The 22,393-nt window shown below is 43.9% G+C and overlaps 1 protein-coding gene across 1 annotated transcript in view; it reads right to left on the minus strand.

Moving 5' to 3' along the window:
* Positions 1–16,684, minus strand: part of NDUFAF4 (NADH:ubiquinone oxidoreductase complex assembly factor 4) — a 35,253-nt gene extending 18,569 nt beyond the window's left edge. The window contains exons 1-2 of the mRNA XM_073673169.1: positions 16,452–16,684; positions 9,359–9,456 (exon numbers count right to left, since the gene is read on the minus strand). Of these exons, the coding sequence (XP_073529270.1) occupies positions 9,359–9,456; positions 16,452–16,587 (234 nt within the window). The 5' untranslated portion in view covers positions 16,588–16,684. The remainder of the gene's footprint in view (positions 1–9,358; positions 9,457–16,451) is intronic.
* Between the last annotated feature and the right edge of the window lie 5,709 nt (positions 16,685–22,393).

Raw genomic sequence — 22,393 nt, forward strand, 5'->3', positions numbered from 1 at the left:
ATTAGGTGGTATCTCATCACTACAGAGATGACAAACATGTAAATGCTAAATGTGGTTGAGGCACATGTGACGACACAGCATCTAATCTTAATCAGCCAGACTTCTAGATTTGTTAAGCCAGGAGAAATACACTATTATCTTTGTTGACTTTTGAATGCATGTGTTTCTTTGGCTGGTCAAAAAGGACAGTGGCTCAGGGTTTGGGAACAATGATGTTTGTTAGTATGCTAATTGCATATTATACTAAGCTAGCTAGTTTATTTACAATAGCAGGGGGATTAGCTCAAACAATGAGACCTGAGTGAGCCCTGCACCTTTACCTCTGACCTTTGACTGATGATCTTAGTCACATATGTATATATAAAAAAGTAGTTTTCTATCTTGCTGCAAAGAGAATTGAAAGGGACTTTACAAGGAAAATCAAAAGATCAGACACACTCTTCAGGACATCAGCTTGGTAGCATAGCTTGATCCAGAGAGACACAGATTTGGATTCTACATGATTCCGGGTACACAGCCCTGACTGTAAGGATACGGATCTGCTTCATTGACCATCAGAGAACCCATGGATACATTTGGGGAGACAAGGTTGGGAAGATGAAGTCACCTGGCCCCATGTATATGTTGTTTGGGATTACCAGGTGGGACCCTCCGGTTGCCTGGAACCCATGGAGACATTAGAAGAAGCCAGACTGGGACCAGCTGGTCATCTGACCCCATGGAAACTTTGAGAGGCCAGGGTGGGATCCTCGGGTCTACTGTTCTTGTACCTCGATGGACTGTCAGCTTCCAAAGCTTGCCGCTACCTCCTCTCTGTAGGGGTTCAGCAAAAGCGGGGGACCACTGGTTGAGGTAGTTGGCCCTGGAAGTCCCAAAGTTGCAGCTGTTCTATTCTCGGCGGGCCAGCAGAAGGGTGAGACTGTGTAATATTGTACCATCTTGGGTATTTGCTGGGACTGTTCTATGTGTTTATTGTCCGGTTGATGGTTCAATAAAGTATTGCCACACTGTTTAACCCTCACCCTGTGTTGTCTGAGTGGTATTACGCTCACGGAAGATTCCAGGTCTACACAGCACACTTTAGCGCTCAGAAGGGAGGGGGCAATTTAGATTTGGGATTTGCTGGATTTCTTTTGTGGGTGGGGAGCCATAACGCTTTGCCAGAGCCTTTCTACCAGTAACATGCAAGCCCCCTATATATTTCCATTGACGGATGACAGACCTACGTGGGCTTTTTTGTGGATTGAGTTGAAGCTTTTATTGGGAACATTTTATATAACATTTTGGATCACATTTATCATGCGCTTTACGCTGAGCAGTTATATCTCGGTTTCCATCTAAATCTCTGAGTGACGTGATTCAGATGAAACCCCTGAAGGATCCATTCACTATAATGTGGCACAGAGTTACTCTGGACTCCGTCTGGCCTCTGTTCAGCGGTGTCCTTCTCGTCAGAGGTGCACATAACTGTGGCCGACTGCGCTTTTATGCATGCCTAAAAAGACGGGCATCGTCAAATCATAGGACAGAGAGTCCACAGTGCCTCCATCTGCCTCATTATAGGGAATCTTCCGCCGGGGGTTCTGTCTGAATCAAGTATTTCAGGATTAACATGGAAACCCCGATGTAAGTGCTTAGCGCAGGATGAATGTGTGCCAAGCCATATTGCGATCTTTGGGAGACAAAATGAGAAAAAAAAAAACAACAGCAGGTGAACAATTGGTTTTATTTTTTATGTTGTTCCTTCTGCGGTATAAGTGAAAAAGCGATTTTATTCTTCAGGTCGGTGCGATTACAGAGATACCGGATTTATATTGTTTTTTTTATGCTTGGCTTCTGTCACACACTAAGGCTAAGTGCCCACGATGCACAAATGCTGCGGAGCGTTTCTGCATCTCCCGGGCAGAAAAACCGCATGAGGATATTACACGCGTTTTTTTTCTGCCAGGTGGAAGAGTTTGTGAAGCGTTTTTCACATGCATTTCCGCATGCGGGTTGTAAAGCGCTTTTCCAAGCGATTTTAGCATCACTTGGAAAAGTGTTGAGAACTTGGTCACACTATATAAATCCATGCAACCGGCAAGGATTTATGTTGTGTGACCAAGTTAAGATGCTGCAAATGCAGCATCAATAGTAAAAAAAAAAGAATAAAAATGTTGGAAAAAAAAAAGGATTATACTCACCTTCCGATGGCCCCGGTCTTCACTATGGTGCGTCGTCCGGTGTCTTCGGCGGCTCGCTGTGCTCTAAAAAGGACCTTCCATGACGTCATTTTGTCATGTGACAGGTCACGCGACCGCCGACATCATGGAAGGTCATTTTACACCACCGCGAGCAGCCGAAGAGCCAGCAGCGCCGCCGGGAGCAGAAAGGGGTCATCAGAAGGCAAGTATATGTTTTGTTTTTGTTTTTTTATTTTAATTCTTTTTTAAACTACAGGTACTATGGTACCCGGGTCTGAAGGAGAGTCTCCTTCTCCAGACCTGGGTACCATCCACGCATTTAATCCCATAATATCCGCATGTGTACGTGTAGTCATGTGGATGTTATGCGGTGCAATGCAAGTCAATGGCGGCGATTTCGCAAAATTAATGGTTGTGCTGCGGATTTTTCCGCAATGATAATCCGCAGCGGAAATTTCCGCAGCATGTGCACAGCACATGCTGATTACCATTGGGAAACTTAGATAACTTAACAAGCTTTTTAATGCGTTTTGCGGCAGAAATGGCGCACATTAAATGCGCATCGTGGGCATGCAGCCTAAAAGATGTTTTTTTTAGCAAAACAAAGTTTTTGCATCATCATAGTTTGAGAGCTATAATTTTTCCATATTTCAGCCAACAGTCATGTGGCGGCTTGTTATTTGCAGGATTAGGTGATGTTTTTACTGGTACCATTTTCGGCCACATAACATTTTTTGATCGCTTTCTATTACGATTTTTGTGAGGCAGCATTTTTTTTTTTTAATGCCATCCTCAGTGTGGTAAAAGTGATAAAATAACTATTCTTTGGGTCAGTACGATTACAGAGATAGCACATTTATATATATATTGCCGCTTTTACACAAAAAATATACATATTTTTGCATCGCATTTTTGTATTCTGAGAGATATGGCTCTTCTTTTTAGCTGTTGGAGCTGTATGGCAACTTGTGTTTTTGTGAGACAAGATGACATTTTCAGCAATAACTTATTTACGTTCAACTTTTTAATTGAGTTATATTCCACTTTTTGTTCGACGGTATGATGAAAAAGCAATTTTTTTTTTTTTTACAGTGTTTACTGAAGGGGTTAACTAGTGGGGCAGTTTGATAGGTCAGATCATTCCGAATGCATTGATACCAAATATGTGTACTTTGTTTATTTTTGTGTATGTATTGTGACAGAGTCACTGGTATGATTTATGAGGGGATGAATGTTTCGCACAGGTTGCTAGCCTGTGTGAACTGAAACCAATGGACTTTCTGCCAGCATGTGATGCCCATCGTGTAGGAACATCTCCTCCGGGCGCAGGAAGCTCAGGCGAGGGTGTATAACCGGTCGGCAAGGCTGAGACAGTTCCAGCCTGGGGATCGCGTTCTGGTTCTCATTCCCACTGTCGAAAGTAAATTCCTGGCCAAGTGGCAAGGCAAGTATGAGGTGGTGGAGAAACTCAGTGAAGTGAACTACAGAGTCCACCAGCTTGGCCGAAGAAAGCCGCAACAAGTATACCATGTGAACTTGCTCAAGCCGTAGCGGGACCGGGAACCGGTGGAAACTCCTTGCCTGCGAGCCACTCCTGAAGGCAAAGTGGAAGAGGTCACTATAGCAGAGTCTCTCTGGCCGGCCCAGAAGGAATGTCGAGAACTACTACAGCAAAATTGGAAGCTGCTCTCAGAGTTGCCGGGGCATACTAAGGTAGAGCATGACGTACTTACAAAGCCACATGTAAGAGTGAATCTGAAGCCGTACCGGATTCCGGAAGCACGCCGGAAGGTGATCTCCGACGAGGTAAAGAGGATGCTAGACCTCGGGGTAATACAGGAGTCAAAGAGTGGGTGGTCGAGCCCAATCGTCCTCGTGCCAAAACCCAAAAGGAGAGTGGAGATTTTGTAATGACTACCGCCGGCTGAATGAGGTGTCCAAGTGTGACGCGTACCGGATGCCCCACGTCGACGAACTCATCGAGAGACTTGGACCGGCAAGGTACATAACTACTCTTCACCTGACGAAGGGCTACTGGCAGATCCCCATGTCCCAGACGGCCAAGGAGAAGACAGCTTTCTCTCCACCTGATGGGTGCTTTCAATATACTCGGATGCCGTTCAGACTACAGACGGCCCCAGCCACCTTCCAGAGGGCTATGGATCGGATCCTAGCCCCACATAAGAAGTATGCTGCAGCCTATCTTGACGATATTGTAGGCTTTAGCCCAGACTGGGCTAGTCATCTACCTAAGCTACAGGCTGTTCTGGATGCTCTAAGGAAGGCGGGATTTACTATAAATCCGAAAAAATGTGCCGTTGCAAAAGAGGAGGCCAAGTACTTGGGCTATGTTGTCGGGAGAGGCGAAATAAAGCCGCAAGTTAATAAAGTGGAGGCAATCCAGACCAGGTCGAAACCGCTCTCCAAGAAGCAAGTGAGCGTTTCTGGGAATTTTTTTATTATTATTAATTTATATAGCGCCATTGATTCCATGGTGCTGTACATAAGAAGGGGTTACATACCAAATACAGATATCACTTACAGTAAACAAACTAACAATGATAGAACGGTACGGAGGAAAGAGGATCCTGCCCTTGCGGGCTTACATTCCACAGGAATGGAGCGGAGACATTAGGTTGAGGGGTTGCAGCAGCTGGGAATGGGAATGGTGGGATATTACCGGAGGTTTATCCCAAATTTTGCCATGATGGCCGCGCCACTGACGGATCTCCTAAAAGGCACCAGATCAACCATGGTGAAGTGGATGGAGGAAACAGAGACAGCGTTTCAACTGTTGAAGTCAGCACTGTGTAAAAAGCCGGTCCTGGTCTCACCAGACTTCAAGAAAGATTTTGTGGTACTTTCTCTCTCAAGAGATAAATGGGGAAGAACATCCCATTCTCTATCTGAGCCGGAAGCTTTCATCCTGTGAGAAAAACTACGCAACAGTAGAAAAAAAGAGTGTTTAGCCATAAAGTGGGCCGTAGATACACTAAGATACTACCTGCTAGGCCGGAAGTTTAAGTTGGTGTCAGACCATGCCACGTTGAGATGGTTGAGGGAAAAGAGGGGTAAAAATGCCAGGGTAACTAGATGGTTCCTAGCTCTTCAACTTTCACGTAGAGCATAGGCCTGGGAAGTCACACAGGAACGCTGATGCCCTTTCGAGAATTTCCTGTCTGGTATCGGAAGGTGCCCAAACCCCCGGGCTTTGGGCAGAGGGAGGGAATATGTGACAGAGTCACTGTTATGATTTATGAGGGGAGGTATGTGTCACAGAGGTTGCTAGCCTGTGTGAACTGGAACCAATGGACTTTCTGCCAGCATGTTATATGCTGGTGAGTTAACTCATTTAAAAGGGCGTGGTTTTAAGGGAATGACATTGAGATTGGAGGGACGTCATTCCCCATACCTCCACCTCCGGGTGTGGCTGAGCAATGTTTAAATGTTCAGTCCTGTTTTTTTTACTCTGAGTTGTGTTTGGAGAGGCAAGGTCTCCAGACTGGACAGCCATAGCTCAGGAGGGAGCTGAAGGCTGGACATAACTTGTGTGAGCGACCCGCACACACATACAACCCCTGGCAAAAATTATGGAATCACCGGGCTCAGAGGATGTTCATTCAGTTGTTTAATGTTGTTGAAAAAAAGCAGATCACAGACATGACACAAAACTAAAGTCATTTCATATGGCATCTTTAGGGCTTTAAAGAAACACTAAAAGAAATCAAGATTAAAAATGTGGTACTCAGTAAGGGAAATTTTTTTCAGACCAAGCAGAGGGAAAAAAATTATGGAATCACCCTGTAAATTTTCAATTCCAAAACTAACACCTGCATCAAAAAAGGAGTGATCACACCTTGGAGAGCTGTTGCACCAAGTGGACTGACATGAATCATGGCTCCAACACGAGAGATGACAATTGAAACAAAGGAGAGGATTATCTAACTCTTAAAAGAAGGTAAATCATCATGCAATGTTGCAAAAGATGTTGTTTGTTCAGTCAGCTGTGTCTAAAATCTGGACCAAATACAAACAACATGGGAAGGTTGTTAAAGGCAAACATACTGGTAGACTAAGGAAGACATCAAAGTGTCAAGACCAGAAACTTAAAGCAATATGTCTCCAAAACAGGAAATGCACAACAAAACAAATAAGGAATGAATGGGAGGAAACTGGAGTCAATGTTTGTGATCGAACTGTAAGAAACCGCCTAAAGGAAATGGGATTTACATACAGAAAAGCTAAACATAAGCCATCATTAACCCAAAACACAAAAAAACAAGGTTACAATGGGCTAAGAAAAAGCAATCGTGGACTGTGGATGACTGGATGAAAGTCATATTTCAGTGATGAAACGCAAATCTACATTGGGCAAGGTGATGATGCTGGAACTTTTGTTTGGTGCCATTCCAATGAGATTTATAAAGATGACTGCATGAAGAGAACATGCAAATTTCCACAGTCATTGATGATATGAGGCTGCATGTCAGGTAAAGGCACTGGGGAGATGGCTGTCATTACATCTTCAATAAATGCCCAAGTTTACATTGATATTTTGGACAGTTTTCTTATCCCATCAATTGAAAGGATGTTAGGGGATGATGACATCATTTGTCAAGATGATAATGCACCCTGCCATAGAGCAAAAACTGTGAAAATATTCCTTGAAAGAAGACACATAAGGTCAATGTCATGGCCTGCAAATAGTCCAGATCTCAATCCAATTGAAAATCGTTGGTGGAAGTTGAAGAAAATGGTCCATGACAAGGCTCCAACCTGCAAAGCTGACCTGGCAACAGCAATCAGAGAAAGTTGGAGCCAGATTGATGAAGAGTTCAGTTTGTCACTCATTAAGTCCATGCCTCAGAGACTGCAAGCTGTTATTAAAGCTAGAGGTGGTGCAACAAAATATTAGTGATGTATTAGAGTGTTCTTTTGTGTGTTTGTTTTTCATGATTCCATAATTTTTTCCCTCTGCTTGGTCGGAAAAAAAATGACCCTTACTGAGTACCACATTTTTAATCTTGATTTCTTTTAGTGTTTCTTAAAGCCCTAAAGTTGCCATTTGAAATGACTTTAGTTTTGTGCCATATCTGTGATCTGCTTTTTTTTCAACAACATTAAAACAAGTGAATGAACATCCTCCGAGCCCGGTGATTCTATAATTTTTGCCAGGGGTTGTATATGGACTGTGCTATAGTTTATCTTTTGTTTTGCTGTTTAGCCAAGTAAGGTTGTATTTATTTTACTGGAGTGCAGAGCTTTAGGTTGCTAATAAAGCCTGCAAAGAAAACCTGGGTTCCTGAGTCTACTTCCGGAAGTGGCAGAGCGAGTCGCCCACAGTATATATAATTAATATTTTTTCATTTTTTTCTTTATTTTGTCTTTTTTTATATTTTTACAATTTTTTTTTTAACTATTTTGTTTCCCTTTTTTACCTTTTCCCAGGATCGCAGATCTAATACTCTGCAATGCTTTTGTATTTCAAGGCATTAGATCAGTGCATCGCACACAGGTAGGAGGCGTTTCAGCTCTTGCTCTGAGCAGAAGCTTTCAAGCCACCGTACCTGGCTGACCCTGTGGCCATCTTTCGGCACATGGCCACTTTGGAGATTATTGGCACAAGACGAACACTCCTTCCCTCTGCAACCCAACCGATGTCGGTATTGACAGCGGCATCAGAGGGGTTTAACGCCCGCGATCGGAGCTAGCACCGTACGTGGGCGTTGCCGCAGTGTGTGAGCTCTGATATAGCGTTGACACCCACTTTTGATTGCCTCAGTGCTCAGTGTGAGCTCGCTATAAACGTACTGTGGTTTGCAGGAACGCACCTCCAGCAGCGCAGTACATGTACGGCAGATGTCTTAAAGCGGTTAAATAACAGTTTCACCTTTAGAGAGTCAACTTTGCAAATCCTTTGCTTTACATATCATGTACTGATCCCATATCCGTGCAATATAGCCCTCTCCAATCAAGAGCCGCTTTCACAATTTTGCTTGTTTTATAGGTCTTAAATGGATATTCTGAAATGAATACAGCAATATCAGATTGGTGGGGGCTCAGACCATGACACACCAACCCATCTCCGTTCACAGATGCTGTGGCTCTCATGTAAACGTTGCAGTCTCTTCAACGTTTACACTGCTTTATATGCCTGCAATCTTAGGCCTAGCCTAAGATTAGGCTAGTAATATTGTGATCCCAAGAAACCCCTTTCATTTACACATTCAATCAGTCTTCCTGCCTACATTTGGGATGGGCTGATGTATTCATTATGCACTGCACAATGATCAGATGTAGAACAAACTAAATGTGCAACCAAAACAGAGTTCAGCAAGTGTTGGACAAGACGATTTGTAGGCACTGCCGGTTCAGTAAGGGTGCCAAGGTGGCAGTGGAAATGCACCTAACGTAGAAGAAAATAACCATGGCATTTCAGGAGATGCAATCAGAAAATTAAATTTGGATTTATTGCAGTGTCAGTGTCAGTGTCTGTGACCATGGTCCACAGATGACCGAAAAGTTGGCCATTATACATACTGGACCTTTATGCTGACCCTACAATAAAGCCATCTCACGGAATGCCGTGGTTATTTTCTTCAACTAATTGGAAGAGGCACTAGGAGTGCCAGGAGGTAGGAGGAGGTTTCTAGGGCTTTGGTCCGGTTGCTACAAAGTACTGGTGCGGCCACTGTACCAGGGTCATGCAAATCTTTTTGCTCAACTCCAAGTTCAACTAATCGGTGGCTGTTTCTATTATTGAATTGTAGACTAGTGACAAAGGCTGATAGTGTATCGGCACCCTGCCAACACTGCTCCTCTCTACCCTCAAAGTAAAGAAGCTTTGACCTAAGACACCCACCTATCTTATCTGCCGGGTGCTGCGCTCCTGTACGGCCACAATAGGTGAATGACTCATCAGAGGTGGGCTTCTGGGATAATCTGAACCGTGCGCAGGGGCTAATCAAGACTGATCACTCACTTGGAAGGTCAAATAACATAACTTTGGAAGTTCAAAAGGTGAGTTTACATTTCATAACAATTAAAGCAAAGATGAAACTCTGTTAAACCAAGCAACCCTTATAATCTGTTTTGAGAACTGTCAAAATAAAAAGATACTATTTGTATTCAGGAGGGCATTTAAATCGCCCCAGTAAAAAGTAACCGACAATTACCTGGGGTGATGGATCTGTGGAGTCAACATATACATCTTTCAAATGTGATAAAAGCTGAACATCTTTTTTGTAAATTTTATCCTGGAAGTCAGGGTGATCTGGAAAAAAAGTAACAAATCAATGATGTTAAAAAAAAAAAAAAAAAAAAAAAAAAAAAAAAACACACAACAACATTTAAGACAATGATCCTGGAGAACTGTCAAACCAGGCAGAGCTGTAGAATAAAATATTACAATCAAACATCTAGTTTTATTTGATTTACTAATTGTATACACCCTTCATGACCCAGCGATTTGTTCATTTTCCCTTCCCTTTATTCGTACAGTCATAATCCCCCCCCCCCCACGAACATATCCAAATGAGGGCTTTTTTTGTGGGATGAGCTGCAGTTTTGATATATTTTACCATACAATGTACTGAGAAATTATGACAAATTTTCCAAGGACTGTGAAATGACAAATTTCCTACCCCCAAAATCCTGCCAATTGTTTTGGGGGTTTTGTTTTAACGGATTTACCTCTGCTTTTAAAAACGACCCGTCAGTCTAATGATTTATGGCTATACCAAGCTTCCTTTTTTTTAAAAAAAAAAAAAAAAATGACAACAAAAATATTTGGTAGCGTCACCATTTTCTGCGGCCTGTAAATTTCCCTTTTTATGTGTCTGACAATGGAGCTGTGTGATGGCTTGTTTTATTTTGCATCGAGCTGACATTCTGAATATCATTTTGGGGTAAATACGTTATTTTGATTGCAATTTATAACATTTTTTAGAGAAATCAAAGAAACCCCCCCCAAAAAAAAACAACATTTTTGCAGTTTTGTTTTCCGCCCTCTCACCTCTCTCGTTTCAGTATTCACTGCATGGGGTAAATATTTTTTATATGTTATAAGTTCAAGCAATTACACACACAAATACCAAAATGTTTTTTTTTTTTTTTTTTTTTTTTTTTTTAACACATACACTTTTTTTTTTGAAGGGGGGGGGGGGGTTATTTTTATTTTTTTTTCATTCTTAGTTAGTCTCCTAGTGCAGTTGAACCTGCAATTTCACCTATGTAATATACTGCAATACCATGGTGAAATTGACGTTCTCCAGTGTTAACACACTGCCAGAGGCGGGTCTTCAAAGGAGACCTCATATGGCAAACATAGGGGCATTCAGAAGGCTACCAGCAGCCATGGCAATCGATTGACATTGTCACTGTCTTGAAGACTTTTAAATGCCATAGTCACACTTGACAACAGCAATTAAGATGTTAAAGTTATGTGATCGGAGCTAGCTCTGATCATATCAGTTACGGTCGGGTGCCGGCTATGTAACACACACGATACACATGATACCCCCTCTGCACAGAGCAGGCTCCGCTCCCGAATCCACTCCATACAGTGGTAACACACAGCCACCGTATATGTATGGTGGTCGTCACTAATGGGTTAAGTCAGATCTATGCATTTTTTTATTTTTTTTTTACCGAATCTCTCTTTGTGCCTCTCATAGAACAAAATAATATTGCTTGAAATGTTTGTCACTTGGATAACAACCAGCTTACAGCTGTTCAGTCACATTAGTTCAGCCATGATTAGTCATACTGCCCTAATCATTACTACACCTTCAAGTAAGAAACTGAACGACATTTAGGTTTTGATACCCTTACCTAGTTTTTTCCTCTTTACAATGGTAGAATACTGCTGAGCGCCTTTCTGTCCTCCGCACCATCCTAGGGAACCAGCCAGCACTGTAGGTACAGGTACTTCCTTTCCCCAACATGTATTGGCTAACTAGAAGCCGACAGTTCTTATTGTGGTTCACAACCTAGATTCCCTATCAGTATGTCTTTGGAGTGTGGGAGGAAACCGAAGAACCTGAAGGAAACCCACGCAAACATGGGGAGAACATACAAACTCCTTGCAGATGTTGTCCTTGGTGGGATTTGATCCCAGCGCTGTTAATCAATGAGATACCATGTTGTCAGTTACAGCAGGTAATTACTGCATTACACAAAGACGAGTAATGTTAGCAACTCAATAACTAGGAACCAGGAGCACTGGCTACCCCATATACGTTAATCACCATATATGGTTTTTACGGCTCTGTACGCACATCAAAAACATTTTTGTTCTTAATATTTCAGTCTGCATATGACAGGTTCATCCAATAATTATTCTATTGTGTACGACCAACTTAAAAAGAATCTGTCAGCCGGTTTTTGCCACCTCATCTAAGAGCATCATAATGTAGGAGAAGAGAAGCTGAATCCAGCGATGTATCACTTAGTTTACTGGAGGCAGCAGTTGTGATACAGAGTTCTTAGATGCAGAATGCAGCAGAGCTCAGAAAGCTAACCCCGTCCATGATAGGCTCTGTATGTACATAGTATATTGACAGTGAGCTGCTTATCATAGGAGGGGGTGGAGTTGGACAACTTTACACGAGCCAGCTAGTCACAAAAATGATAATGTCCTAGTGGTAAAACCTTCATTGTAAGTAAACAACAGTACACAGCCTGACATGTGATATACATAATTGAATCCAGCATTTTAACCCCTACCTCACGCTGTCCTCGGATTACATAGCAAAAACCTGCTGACGGATTCCCTTTAAGCTTCTGTATTTCAGAGTAGGCACTCCTTGTGCCTCAATATGGTCTAGCCATAACTGCCTGTTTACTCAGCTAGAAGCAATTGGATAAATACCTTCATAATAGTGCAAGCAGAAATCCGTGTGTAAGCCCGGTTTCACACGTTCGGATATTTCTGGTAACAGAAAAAACGGTACCGGAGATATCCGTGTCCCGTGTGTTACACGTGTGGCAACCGTGTGCCACATCAGGAGCACACATACTGGCACCCGGGAATCAGCGCTACAGTTAGCGTTGTTCCCAAGCGCTGGTGCTGAACGCTACCCTCATCATGGTTCCCTGCCGGCGCTGCAATCAGCACCAGCAGTGACAATGATGAGGATAGTATTGTAATGCACACGCCGGACTGACTGGCGTGTGCGTGTTTAGTGGTTCCACTGTGCCATGAACCGGAGAGTGCCTGGACGGGCGTAACTAAGTATCTGCCCGATCCGACCAAGGTCGCACGACGGCATACGACGCCAGTGCACCAGGGAGGAACCGAGCAGAGGAACCAGGGTCTACTCCAGGTCAGACTCCGGACACGGCTGTTGACCCACACCGGGGAATACAGGAACAAGCAGACTAGAGCGCAGGCTAGGTAGGGTCCAGTACAGACTGGGAGACAAATTCAGAGCCGCAGACGCGGTGGACAGGGCTGAGCAAAGCGAAACCGCAGACGCGGTGGACAGGGCTGAGCAAAGCGAAACCGCAGACGCGGTGGACAGGGCTGAGCAAAGCGAAACCGCAGACGCGGTGGACAGGGCTGAGCAAAGCGAAACCGCAGACGCGGTGGACAGGGCTGAGCGGGCAAGAGCCGCCGGAGCGGTGGGCAAGGCAGAGCAGGAGGGACAGGGCTCTGTACACACGGAACAGACAGGAAGGGAAAGGCAGAACCAGATACCCACAGGGTACTTGCAGTGAAGTAGCGAGTGGACCACAAACTCACAAACGGAAGTACAGTGACAACGAGCAGGAGTTAGGTACGAGTTCAGACTCTGCAGAAAAAGGGAAGGTACGGACATAGAGAAAAACAGGAAACAGGCTAGGAGAGTATTCAGACAAGAACAGACACAGCAGCAAGATACAGGAGCGGGTCTAGGTATGCGGCCCCTAGAAGGCGGAATGAACAGGCTAGGAGCGTGTACACACAGGCCTGGAAATACAGCCTCCAGGATAGGCAGAAGACAACAGGCTAGAAGCTAATACAGACAGGACACAGTTCAGACACGGGAACTGATACCGAAGGCAGGAAACATAAACGGGACCTGGCATATCAGTGACCAGAAGCCAACTGACAGAACACAATGCTCAGGCAGGGTTTCTTGGGAGGAGCTGGGTTAAATACCAAATGACAGACAACAATAGGCTGAGGACGCACAAGGGGTGTGCCCGCAGCAGGTACAAGAAACAGGAAGTGATTGGGCGCCGCCCTTAAGCAGCAGAAACAGAGGCAAACAGACAGCATGGAGGGAAGCCAGGCTAGCAGACTGGACTGGAGATCAAGTGCGCGCTCTTGCACAGTGGGAGATGGCCCACTATGCAAGGACGCCACCAGGTATGTTACAAGTATTAGTCTGCTCCTGCAGTGTCCCCACCTGTAAAAATAAGAATAAAAAAATAGCTGCTCCATCAGTGTTAGGACACTGCTCCTGAGCTGCAGCTCCGGAGCTGCTCATTCTCCCCAGCTCCTGCGGTCAGAGGATTACAGTGGGTGACACCTAGAAGAGGTGAGTATATGGATTCTATTTTATTCTTATCTTTACAGGTGGGGACACTGAGGGAGCAGACACTACCACTACCCTCATCATTGTCCCTGCTGGTGCCGATTGCTGCGCCGGCAGGAACCATGATGAGGGCAGCGTTCAGCACTCGATGCTTGGGAACAGCGCTACCTGGAGGCACTTTTGCGGACCGTGTATCTGCAAAAAAACGGACATGTCAGCATGTGGAGCACATGGACACATAGTTCGTGGAAACACACTGACATGTGAGCAAATCCATAGATTTGAATGGGTCTGCGTGTGTCTGTGTCTCCGGTACGTGTGGAAACTGTCTCCACTCGTACTAGAGATACTGATGTGTGAAAGAGGCCTAAGCATGTGAAATTGGGGGAATTACTTTTCATACACTGCTAAGATATATATCTTATGAATATTTAGAGTCAGCAATAATAATCATAATATATGGTCATTTTTAGTTGAGTCCCCAAACTGCAGTGGTCCTAACTAGAAATACCACCCACAAATCACAGGCTAGACTGCTATTACTCTGCGATCGTACAGCACTGCTATCCCTTGTGAAATTACTTCCCAGTTGCAGACTAAACTTGTGACATTACCCAAAAAAAAAAAATCACAGATTAGACTGCTTTTTTGCTCTTGGATGGTCAAGGGTGTCATCACTGGCCAGTCATAGACAAGACAACTGTAATATAATATCACAGTCCAGAGACTAGACTGCACTCACTTGTTGTAGCATCCCTTGTTAATCCGATCTACACTGCAGTCACTTCTGATATCACTATCTAATCAAATACCAAACTGCTCATTATTGTCCTGAGTAAACTATGAAGTGTGCCATGGCTGTCCAATCAGAGACCACACAGCTCTCCATGCAATATCAGATAGGTGTCGCCGCCCCGTCGAGAGGCCAGACGGCGTCAGCTCGGAGGCGTCGCCGCCCCGTCGAGAGGCCAGACGGCGTCAGCTCGGAGGCGTCGCCGCCCGTTGTCCGGTTAGAGACTAATGGTCATCTGACTATCAATATCATGTGAGAGCTGTGACTGCTGATCAGCCTCAGCCTTTACAGTTCTGTCCAAGTGGAGGAACAGTGTTTCTTCCATTAAAGCGGCAGTTTTCAATTTTAACTGACCAGTGAGGGCACAGCGCTTAGATTGGAGAAATGCTGACAGTCCAGGTGGTCAGTATAGAGATTTATAGTCTGTGTTGCACCCCGGTATTAATTAGGGTTTGTCCAATAGCAGACAACCCCTTTCAGGGTACGTGCCCATGATCAGGAATAGCAGTGTTTTGGGCTGTGGAGTCAGTAAGCCAAACCTCCGACTCCTCAATTTCCTTAACACCGGCTCCACGACTCCCTCACACATGGCTCATGTTTAAGTGATAAGCGTACTGTATCACAGATTCATCTCAGCTAAAAGTCTAGACCCTTAGATCAGGAATAGGACAGACACTTATAGGATATATCATAACTTTCCAAATTCTTATGAAAAAATATTCCCCACAAACTGCATAGAATTACTCTACCCAATTTATTATATATTTTAGGAGTTCATTTTATACCGACTCCACAGCCCTGGTTTTGGACACAGTCCACCTGCGCAGCATCCAAAATGCTGCGTTCTACAGTACAAGCAGTGGATGGGATTTATAGAAACTCCATGCCCTCTGTGCTTCTACTTGACGCCGCATAAACTCACTGGTGGTGCGGCTTTACGAGCCACAGCATGGCAATTTCTGTTGTGGTGACGCCTGATTGTGGGCACATCGCCTTAGAGTCTCTCTCACATGTAAATGAATCATAGAAGTCAGATTGGTAGATCCAGCAGTGAGGACCCCACAATCTGCCCAGCAGAGGGTAATATTCCCATCCCAGCCTCCACCTATGGAGGTGCTATTACATTATTAGACGGGGGAAGGTGAACCCTGCAGGTACTGCAACGCCATAGTAATAAGTGGGGGTTATGGAACCAGTGTAGTCGGCCATCTCCATTGGGCAAGGCAGGGTGAATTAATCCCTTACAGGCGGAGATGGGAATAACCCTTACAATGGTAACGGCACTTCTCTCCACTGATAATGAGGACCAGGACCCCTTAATGCTAGAGACGGGGATGCCAGTATTCCCCTCTTTCACCTGAGCTGTAGGAATAGTTAACATTCAGGAAACTGAATGTGTGCCCACTATGGCTGTGTGCCCACTATGCGCTTTTCTAGCGTTTTTGATGCGCATTTTCCGCAGCGTAAACGCTTGGTAATCCGTGCCCCATGATCCCCAATGAAAATCTGCATGTTCTGTGCCCATGCTGGGAATTTTCTACAGTGGATTTTCCTTGCGTTAAAATCCGCAGCATGTCCATTATTTGTGCGTTTCCGCATGCGGATTTGAGGTCCCAATGCACTTGAAAAACGCAAGTCAAATCCACATGTAAAAACGCATGCAAAATCCGCAAGCGTTTTTGACTGCCAAGCCCATGCAGAAACGCTGCAGAAATTTTCTGCTTCATTTCTGCATAGTGGGCACATGCCCTTATTGTAAGTGTATGACCTCCACACACTGCACACAAGGACTTCATCTCCCAGCATGCTCTAGTACTACGATGCTTCCGGGTGGTGGAACGCAGCTCATTGTATACAGAGCGTACAGTCCTCAATGAAGAGCATAGAGCTAGCCTGTGCAGCGCCCCCTGGTGTCTGTGACGGGGAAGGTCATGCACATGACGCTACACTTACTAGACGTAGCAGCCTGTGCGGCCTCTTTGGTGCCCGGGTGCATGGGCGCCACGCTGGGCTTGTCCTTGGCTATCAGTCGGTGTGCCCGGCTCTCCACATTGAAGTTCTTGAATGCGCGGACGAGGTTTCCTCCCATGTCTGTCACAGCAGCAAGGACCCGAGCGCTGCATGCCACACACAGCAGCACACTTGTGCCGGGCGGGCTGTGATTGGCTGCGCTGGGATGATGACTTCCTGCCCCTCCTCCCGACACTGCTTCTTGTGCCAATAGGACCGGGCTGGAGGGGGCTCAGGGGTCACCACTGCTGGATAGAATGCCAGGCTGGGCTGTGTGCACATGTGTCTGCAGATCTGTAACAAAATCCGCAGGTATTGTCTATGGCTTCTGTCCTGGACAGTGATAATCCGCGTCAGCAGCGCTGGTGAAGGTCCAAAAATGATCTGCAGTGTGTGAATGAGATTCTGGATAATATTCATTTCACTGTAATCTGCTGTGGACCTTACATCCCCAAATACAGAGGAAAAATCTGCAACTTGTCATCTAGATTTGGTAATGGAAAGTCCACAGCTTATTACAGAATCTCATTCACACACTGCAGATAATTTTTGGACATTCACCAGCGCTGCTGGCGCGGATTATCACAGTCCAGGACAGAAGCTGTAGACAATACCTGCGGATTTTGTTACAGATCTGCAAAAACAATATATATAGATGGAAAAATCTGCACCATGTTCATTTCCAGCTCTTGGTTGATATATTATATAGAGGGATTATGGATTGTAAAAAAGCTTTCTAATGATTTCTGTATCTTCCACGGTAATTAATGTGCAATAGATCCGGCCATGTAACAAGCCACTGGGGACACTATCTCTTTACTTTTAGGTAAACTTACAGGACTAATGCAGTGATGCAAAATGGTCGTGGTCACACGTCATCTGATGGTTCCTGAGTGTTCATAACGTTTTACAGCTTGTAGATCAGCTGACTGCAACCTTTACCTAGATATGGGTTTCAAAACCTCAATGTATCCGGTCACACCATACCAATGACCCATCCCCAGGAAAGGTTATCAGTAGGAGATCAGTGGGGTCCGACACTTTTCCGGCATCCCCACCAATCAGCTGAAGGCAACTCTGGCCACATGTTAAAAAAGAGCAAATAACAGCTGATAGTTGGTCTGCTGATCTCATATTGATCACCTAGCATCAATATGGACAACACCTTAAGGCATGTTCACACATAGTAGATTGGTTGTGGATTTTTCTGCCTTAGGGCTGCAGCAAAATCCATTTTGTGATTGTTGTACATTTCCCCTTTGCATTGCAATGGGTGACATCCGCAATGAACACCACACAAAGCATGGACACATTGCTGAAACCTGAAGGCTGAGGCACCTGTCAACTTTTGCTATCAAAGGTTCACCAAACTCCACATATGATCGGCACAGTGGATTTTCCATGGAAATCAATAGGAAGACTTTTCCTAGCTTTTTTGAGGAGGATGTTGGAGTTGATGTCCTCAAAAAAATTCTGTGTGAATTACTCTTGGGATATGATCACACATAGGTGTTAGAGGCTGTCAAATCCAAAGTGGGTTTTCAAAAGACATCCCTCTGTGGAATCCAGGTGTTTTTCTTACAAGGTTCTCGAATCTTACAGGGTTTTGAAGAGTTTTTCTTTTGCCATGTGTTTTTTTTTCAGTCCTTCAAGAATATTGGGCATCAAAGGAGTGACATCTTACCTCCTTTTTATCTCAGCGAGGTTTTCGGCAAAGAAAAACTCACAAAAAAAGTATTCAAAGAGTATTTGAAACAGTTTTTGATGTGGATTTTGAAGTGCATCTGCTTCAAAAGCTATGTTAAAAAACCTTGTGTGAACTTAACCTAAGAGTATGTGTGCGTGACATCTTTTTTAGGTGGGCGAACCTGCCAGGTTTTCAAGCGAAAGACACTTGAGGAAACCCTGATGGGTTTTTTTCTAACGCGTCTTTTTCAGTGATTTCATCCTGACATATTGGAAGTATCTAGTTCATATAGAGCAAATGACGTACAAGAACGTAATGATACATAAAAATGCAAAGTTTATTGAACAATACAAAATTACTGACATATTTATTTGACATAATGGCGCAGATACATTAGTAGTGGGCTATATAAACAGATACTCAAGGCTGAGTCAAACACATGGTGCAAGGTAATTATGAAAAGGTAGCTAAAATGGGACATATGTAAGTATGGATATGTCAAACATATCCCATAGCCAACTTAGTGGTATAGAAACTATCAAGAAGGCTCCAATGAGCCGCTAAAGTGCACAGTGCATGGCTACATATAAGAAAAACGATCTCCATTTAAGCATACAAAAGTATACACAAAATAATATAACTCACATGTGTTGATGTCAGAAAAGTCAGCCCAGGTATCGTCACCCCTACGCGCATTTCGGCACTGTGCCTTCTTCTGGGGGTAATGACATGCTAAAGCCGCTATCATTTTTATAGTGCAATTAGCCAATCACTATAGAGGACGCAAGATAGGTTTAGTAACTGACCAATCATTGATCACGATGCATCCTAACAGATGGACGCATATCCGCATATTAGATCCTCCCCTCCGGAAGTTCATATTGCTGTTAATAGCAACGCAGCATTGGATCCACCCCGCGCATCACGTGATTGCAAGGAGCTGGTAACACCCCTCGCATCACGTGATTGCGAGTGTGGGTTCCGCCCCACGCGTCGCGTGATAGTATGTCCAGCCCCAAGTCAAATGGACAGAAATAGTCACCGTGCATCACGTGGTTGCGAGGAGCTCACCGCCCCTCGCATCACGTGATCGCAAGTAAGGCACCGCCTCCAGCGTCACATGGTAGTGTAGTTATACCCCCATATCAGATGGGCAGAGATACCTACGTAATCACAGTATAATTAAAGGGGGAGGACCAGGAAAAGACGCATAATAGCGGTGCGGTGGGTGGACAAAACTGACACCTAAGGGGCTGATAAAATGCAAAGTGCACATTTGTGATGACCACCACATAATATTAAAGTAGACCATATATAGCAATACTTTTTGCATATACCTTGTAAATAACAAAACGATGGGGTAGTCAAAAAGTCAGGAGGACAAATGATACATCAAAATGTCAGACTATCAATACATAGTAAAGAAGACATGTAACACACTCACAATGTCATTATAACGGATTGATATACTGATAACCACTATGTAATAGATCCCATACAACGCATAGTTGTTGAATCATGTATCTTTGTAAAGATGCTACTGTCCGTGGGAGGCATGGTACCTTTGCCCCCACGGAGAGAGGCATTGAGGAGTAAGGGCAATGAAGTGTCCAATATAAACAAAAGCAAATGGAACACATAGAATGAATATACATCATATGTATTGTTGCACATAGGACGATATATAAATATTCATGATAAATAATTCATTGTAGGATGGGCCTTTCTCCTGCAATGTGTATACTCAGATAGTCCCAATGGCTCAATGCTTCAAGAACAGCCACAAAGTTATAGTTTTCAAAGTCGTCCTCATACATTCGTCCTCGTAAATAAAGGGAGGGAAGGGGAAGGAAAGACTGCAGTCCCAGGTAAATATGCACGTTACTAAGAAAGAAACGAAAGCAAATGAGACAGAGAATAAAACCAATAAAAAGAGATTAAAATACCGAAAAAAACAGACAGCTGCAGAGCAGAAACGATCAGAGGAATGGTGAAAAATTTAAAGACTCATTGAGTCCCTGGGGATGTAGTGTTTGTAGTGACCAAATCCACCTAGATTCTTTCTGTGCAAGTACACGACTAGTACATCCACCACGCAGTGTGCTGTAAACGTGGTCAATACCCTTGACTTGAAAGCCAGATGGATCACAAGCGTGATACCTCTTGAAATGCCTAGGAATAGTCTTTAGTGATTCAAAGTTGTCCTCAGTTGCGGCCTCCATGATATCACGCACGTGTTCCCTCACTCTAGTTTTAAGCATTCTAGTGGTAAGACCAATGTAGATCAAAGAGCAGGGACACGTAGCGTGATAGATGACGTTACACATTGTGCATGAAATGGAATGTAAGATAGTAAATTCCTTACCATTGGATGAGAGGAACTTCTTCGCACTCACAATATTTGGGCATGAAATACATGAGCCACATGGGGTACACCCCCACGTTCGTTTTCTCTCAATGAGTCCAATGTCTCCAATTTTCCTCTGAATATTAGGGGTAAGATAGCTCCTAACTAGGTGATCTTGGAGGCTCGGACTCCGACGAGCCGTAACTGATGGATGATCGGGTAAATATTGCCGCAATGCCTGATCCGCAAGTAGGATAGGCCAATGCTTCTTCAGCACATCGTACATCTTACGCCATTGAGAGTGATATTGTGTCACCATCCTGACGCAATTCTCTTGTTTGTATTTTTGATTGGGGTACATAAGATGCTCACGATTGCTGTTCCTTGCTCGATTGTATGCATGTTTAATACTTCGTCTGCTGTACCCTCGGTCCAAAAACCTGTGCTTCAATTCCTCAGCTCTTCTCTCAAAATCACTGTCTGTGGAACAGATACGTCTAATGCGTAGGAATTGGCTCACAGGTACAGCATTGATAGTCTGAGTTCGATGGGACTACCAGGTTTTCAAGCGAAAGACACTTGAGGAAACCCTGGTGTTTTTTTTTCTAAAGCGTCTTTTTCAGTGATTTCATCCTGACATATTGTAAGCATCTGTCCGGCGTAGAAAAAGCAGTCTTCTCCTTGGCTCCCTGGGACATGGAGATCTGCCAATATCCCTTCGTCAAATCCAAGGTGTCTTTGGGTTGATATGCACATGTCGAACCAAAGCACGTTCATCTCTGGGACACAGAACCCGTCCCCTTCCTGAGCGGGATGATGGCTGGACATTCCCATCTTGTTTGTACAGATGAACGAGGCACCTTCTGGTATCTTGAAATTGTACCCAAGAAAAGCAGACTTGTGCAAGTCCACAATTCTCTTCCTGATATCTTGGCTGATTTCTTTAGACTCTCTCATGATGCTTCACAAAGAATCAGTGTTTTTCAGGTGTGCATTAAAATACATCCACAGGTGTGTCTCTAATTAACTGAGACATTTAGCTCAGAAGCTTCCAAACACATGACATCACCATATAGGCAGTCCAGAATTATTTAAAGGCATAGTAATCTTAGTGTATGTAAACTTCTGACTTTGCAGTAAGTAATAAAAATGCCATAAAACATTCTCTCTCTCTCATTATTCTGGCATTTGGCAAATATTAAAAATTATGGTAATCCTAATTGACCTATAACGGGAAAGGTTTATTCTGATTTCATGTCATTATTATTAGCGTTATTCTGCTCCAAACTAGGCTCTAGTTTGCAAAAATCTGCTTCAGGAAAAAGACTCCTCAGAACCATTTCAGGAAATTAAAATCTCCACAAAGAAGGAGCGTTTCCTTCTGATCGCCTCAAAAACTCCATGTGAACATAGCCTTAGGGAGTACTTTGTTATGGGGATACTGTGCCTAGACTAAAATAATGACAGATTAATATTTTTTTTCTAATGTATTGTTGAACAATTTTTTACTTTTTAAGCTCTGACTCATTTTCTCCTTTCATCTTGGAGATGCATGCCCTGACCTCAAGCCAAGTGATTAATCAGCCAGTTGCAAGAAGGTAGCTACTTTTACTTGATTGTATCAGTAATCCATAGCAATTTACTACGATTCTACTGCTAATTACTTTTAGCTCCTTTTTTACAAGGTCCCTGATTCTTTATCCTCAGCTAAATATTAATGTGGTAAAGAATGAAGGTTGGTTTTCCAGCAGTTGGTTTTTTATGAATTGTTAATTAGACACCAAGGGGGAACAAGTAGTGATCTAATAGCTAGCACCCCACTAGTCTGAGAAATCAGGGGTGCCAGTCCCT

This window comes from Phyllobates terribilis, unplaced genomic scaffold, assembly GCF_046119375.1.
Source record: "Phyllobates terribilis strain yellow unplaced genomic scaffold, ASM4611937v1 Scaffold_3__8_contigs__length_932513732, whole genome shotgun sequence".
Taxonomy (NCBI): Eukaryota; Metazoa; Chordata; class Amphibia; order Anura; family Dendrobatidae; genus Phyllobates; species Phyllobates terribilis.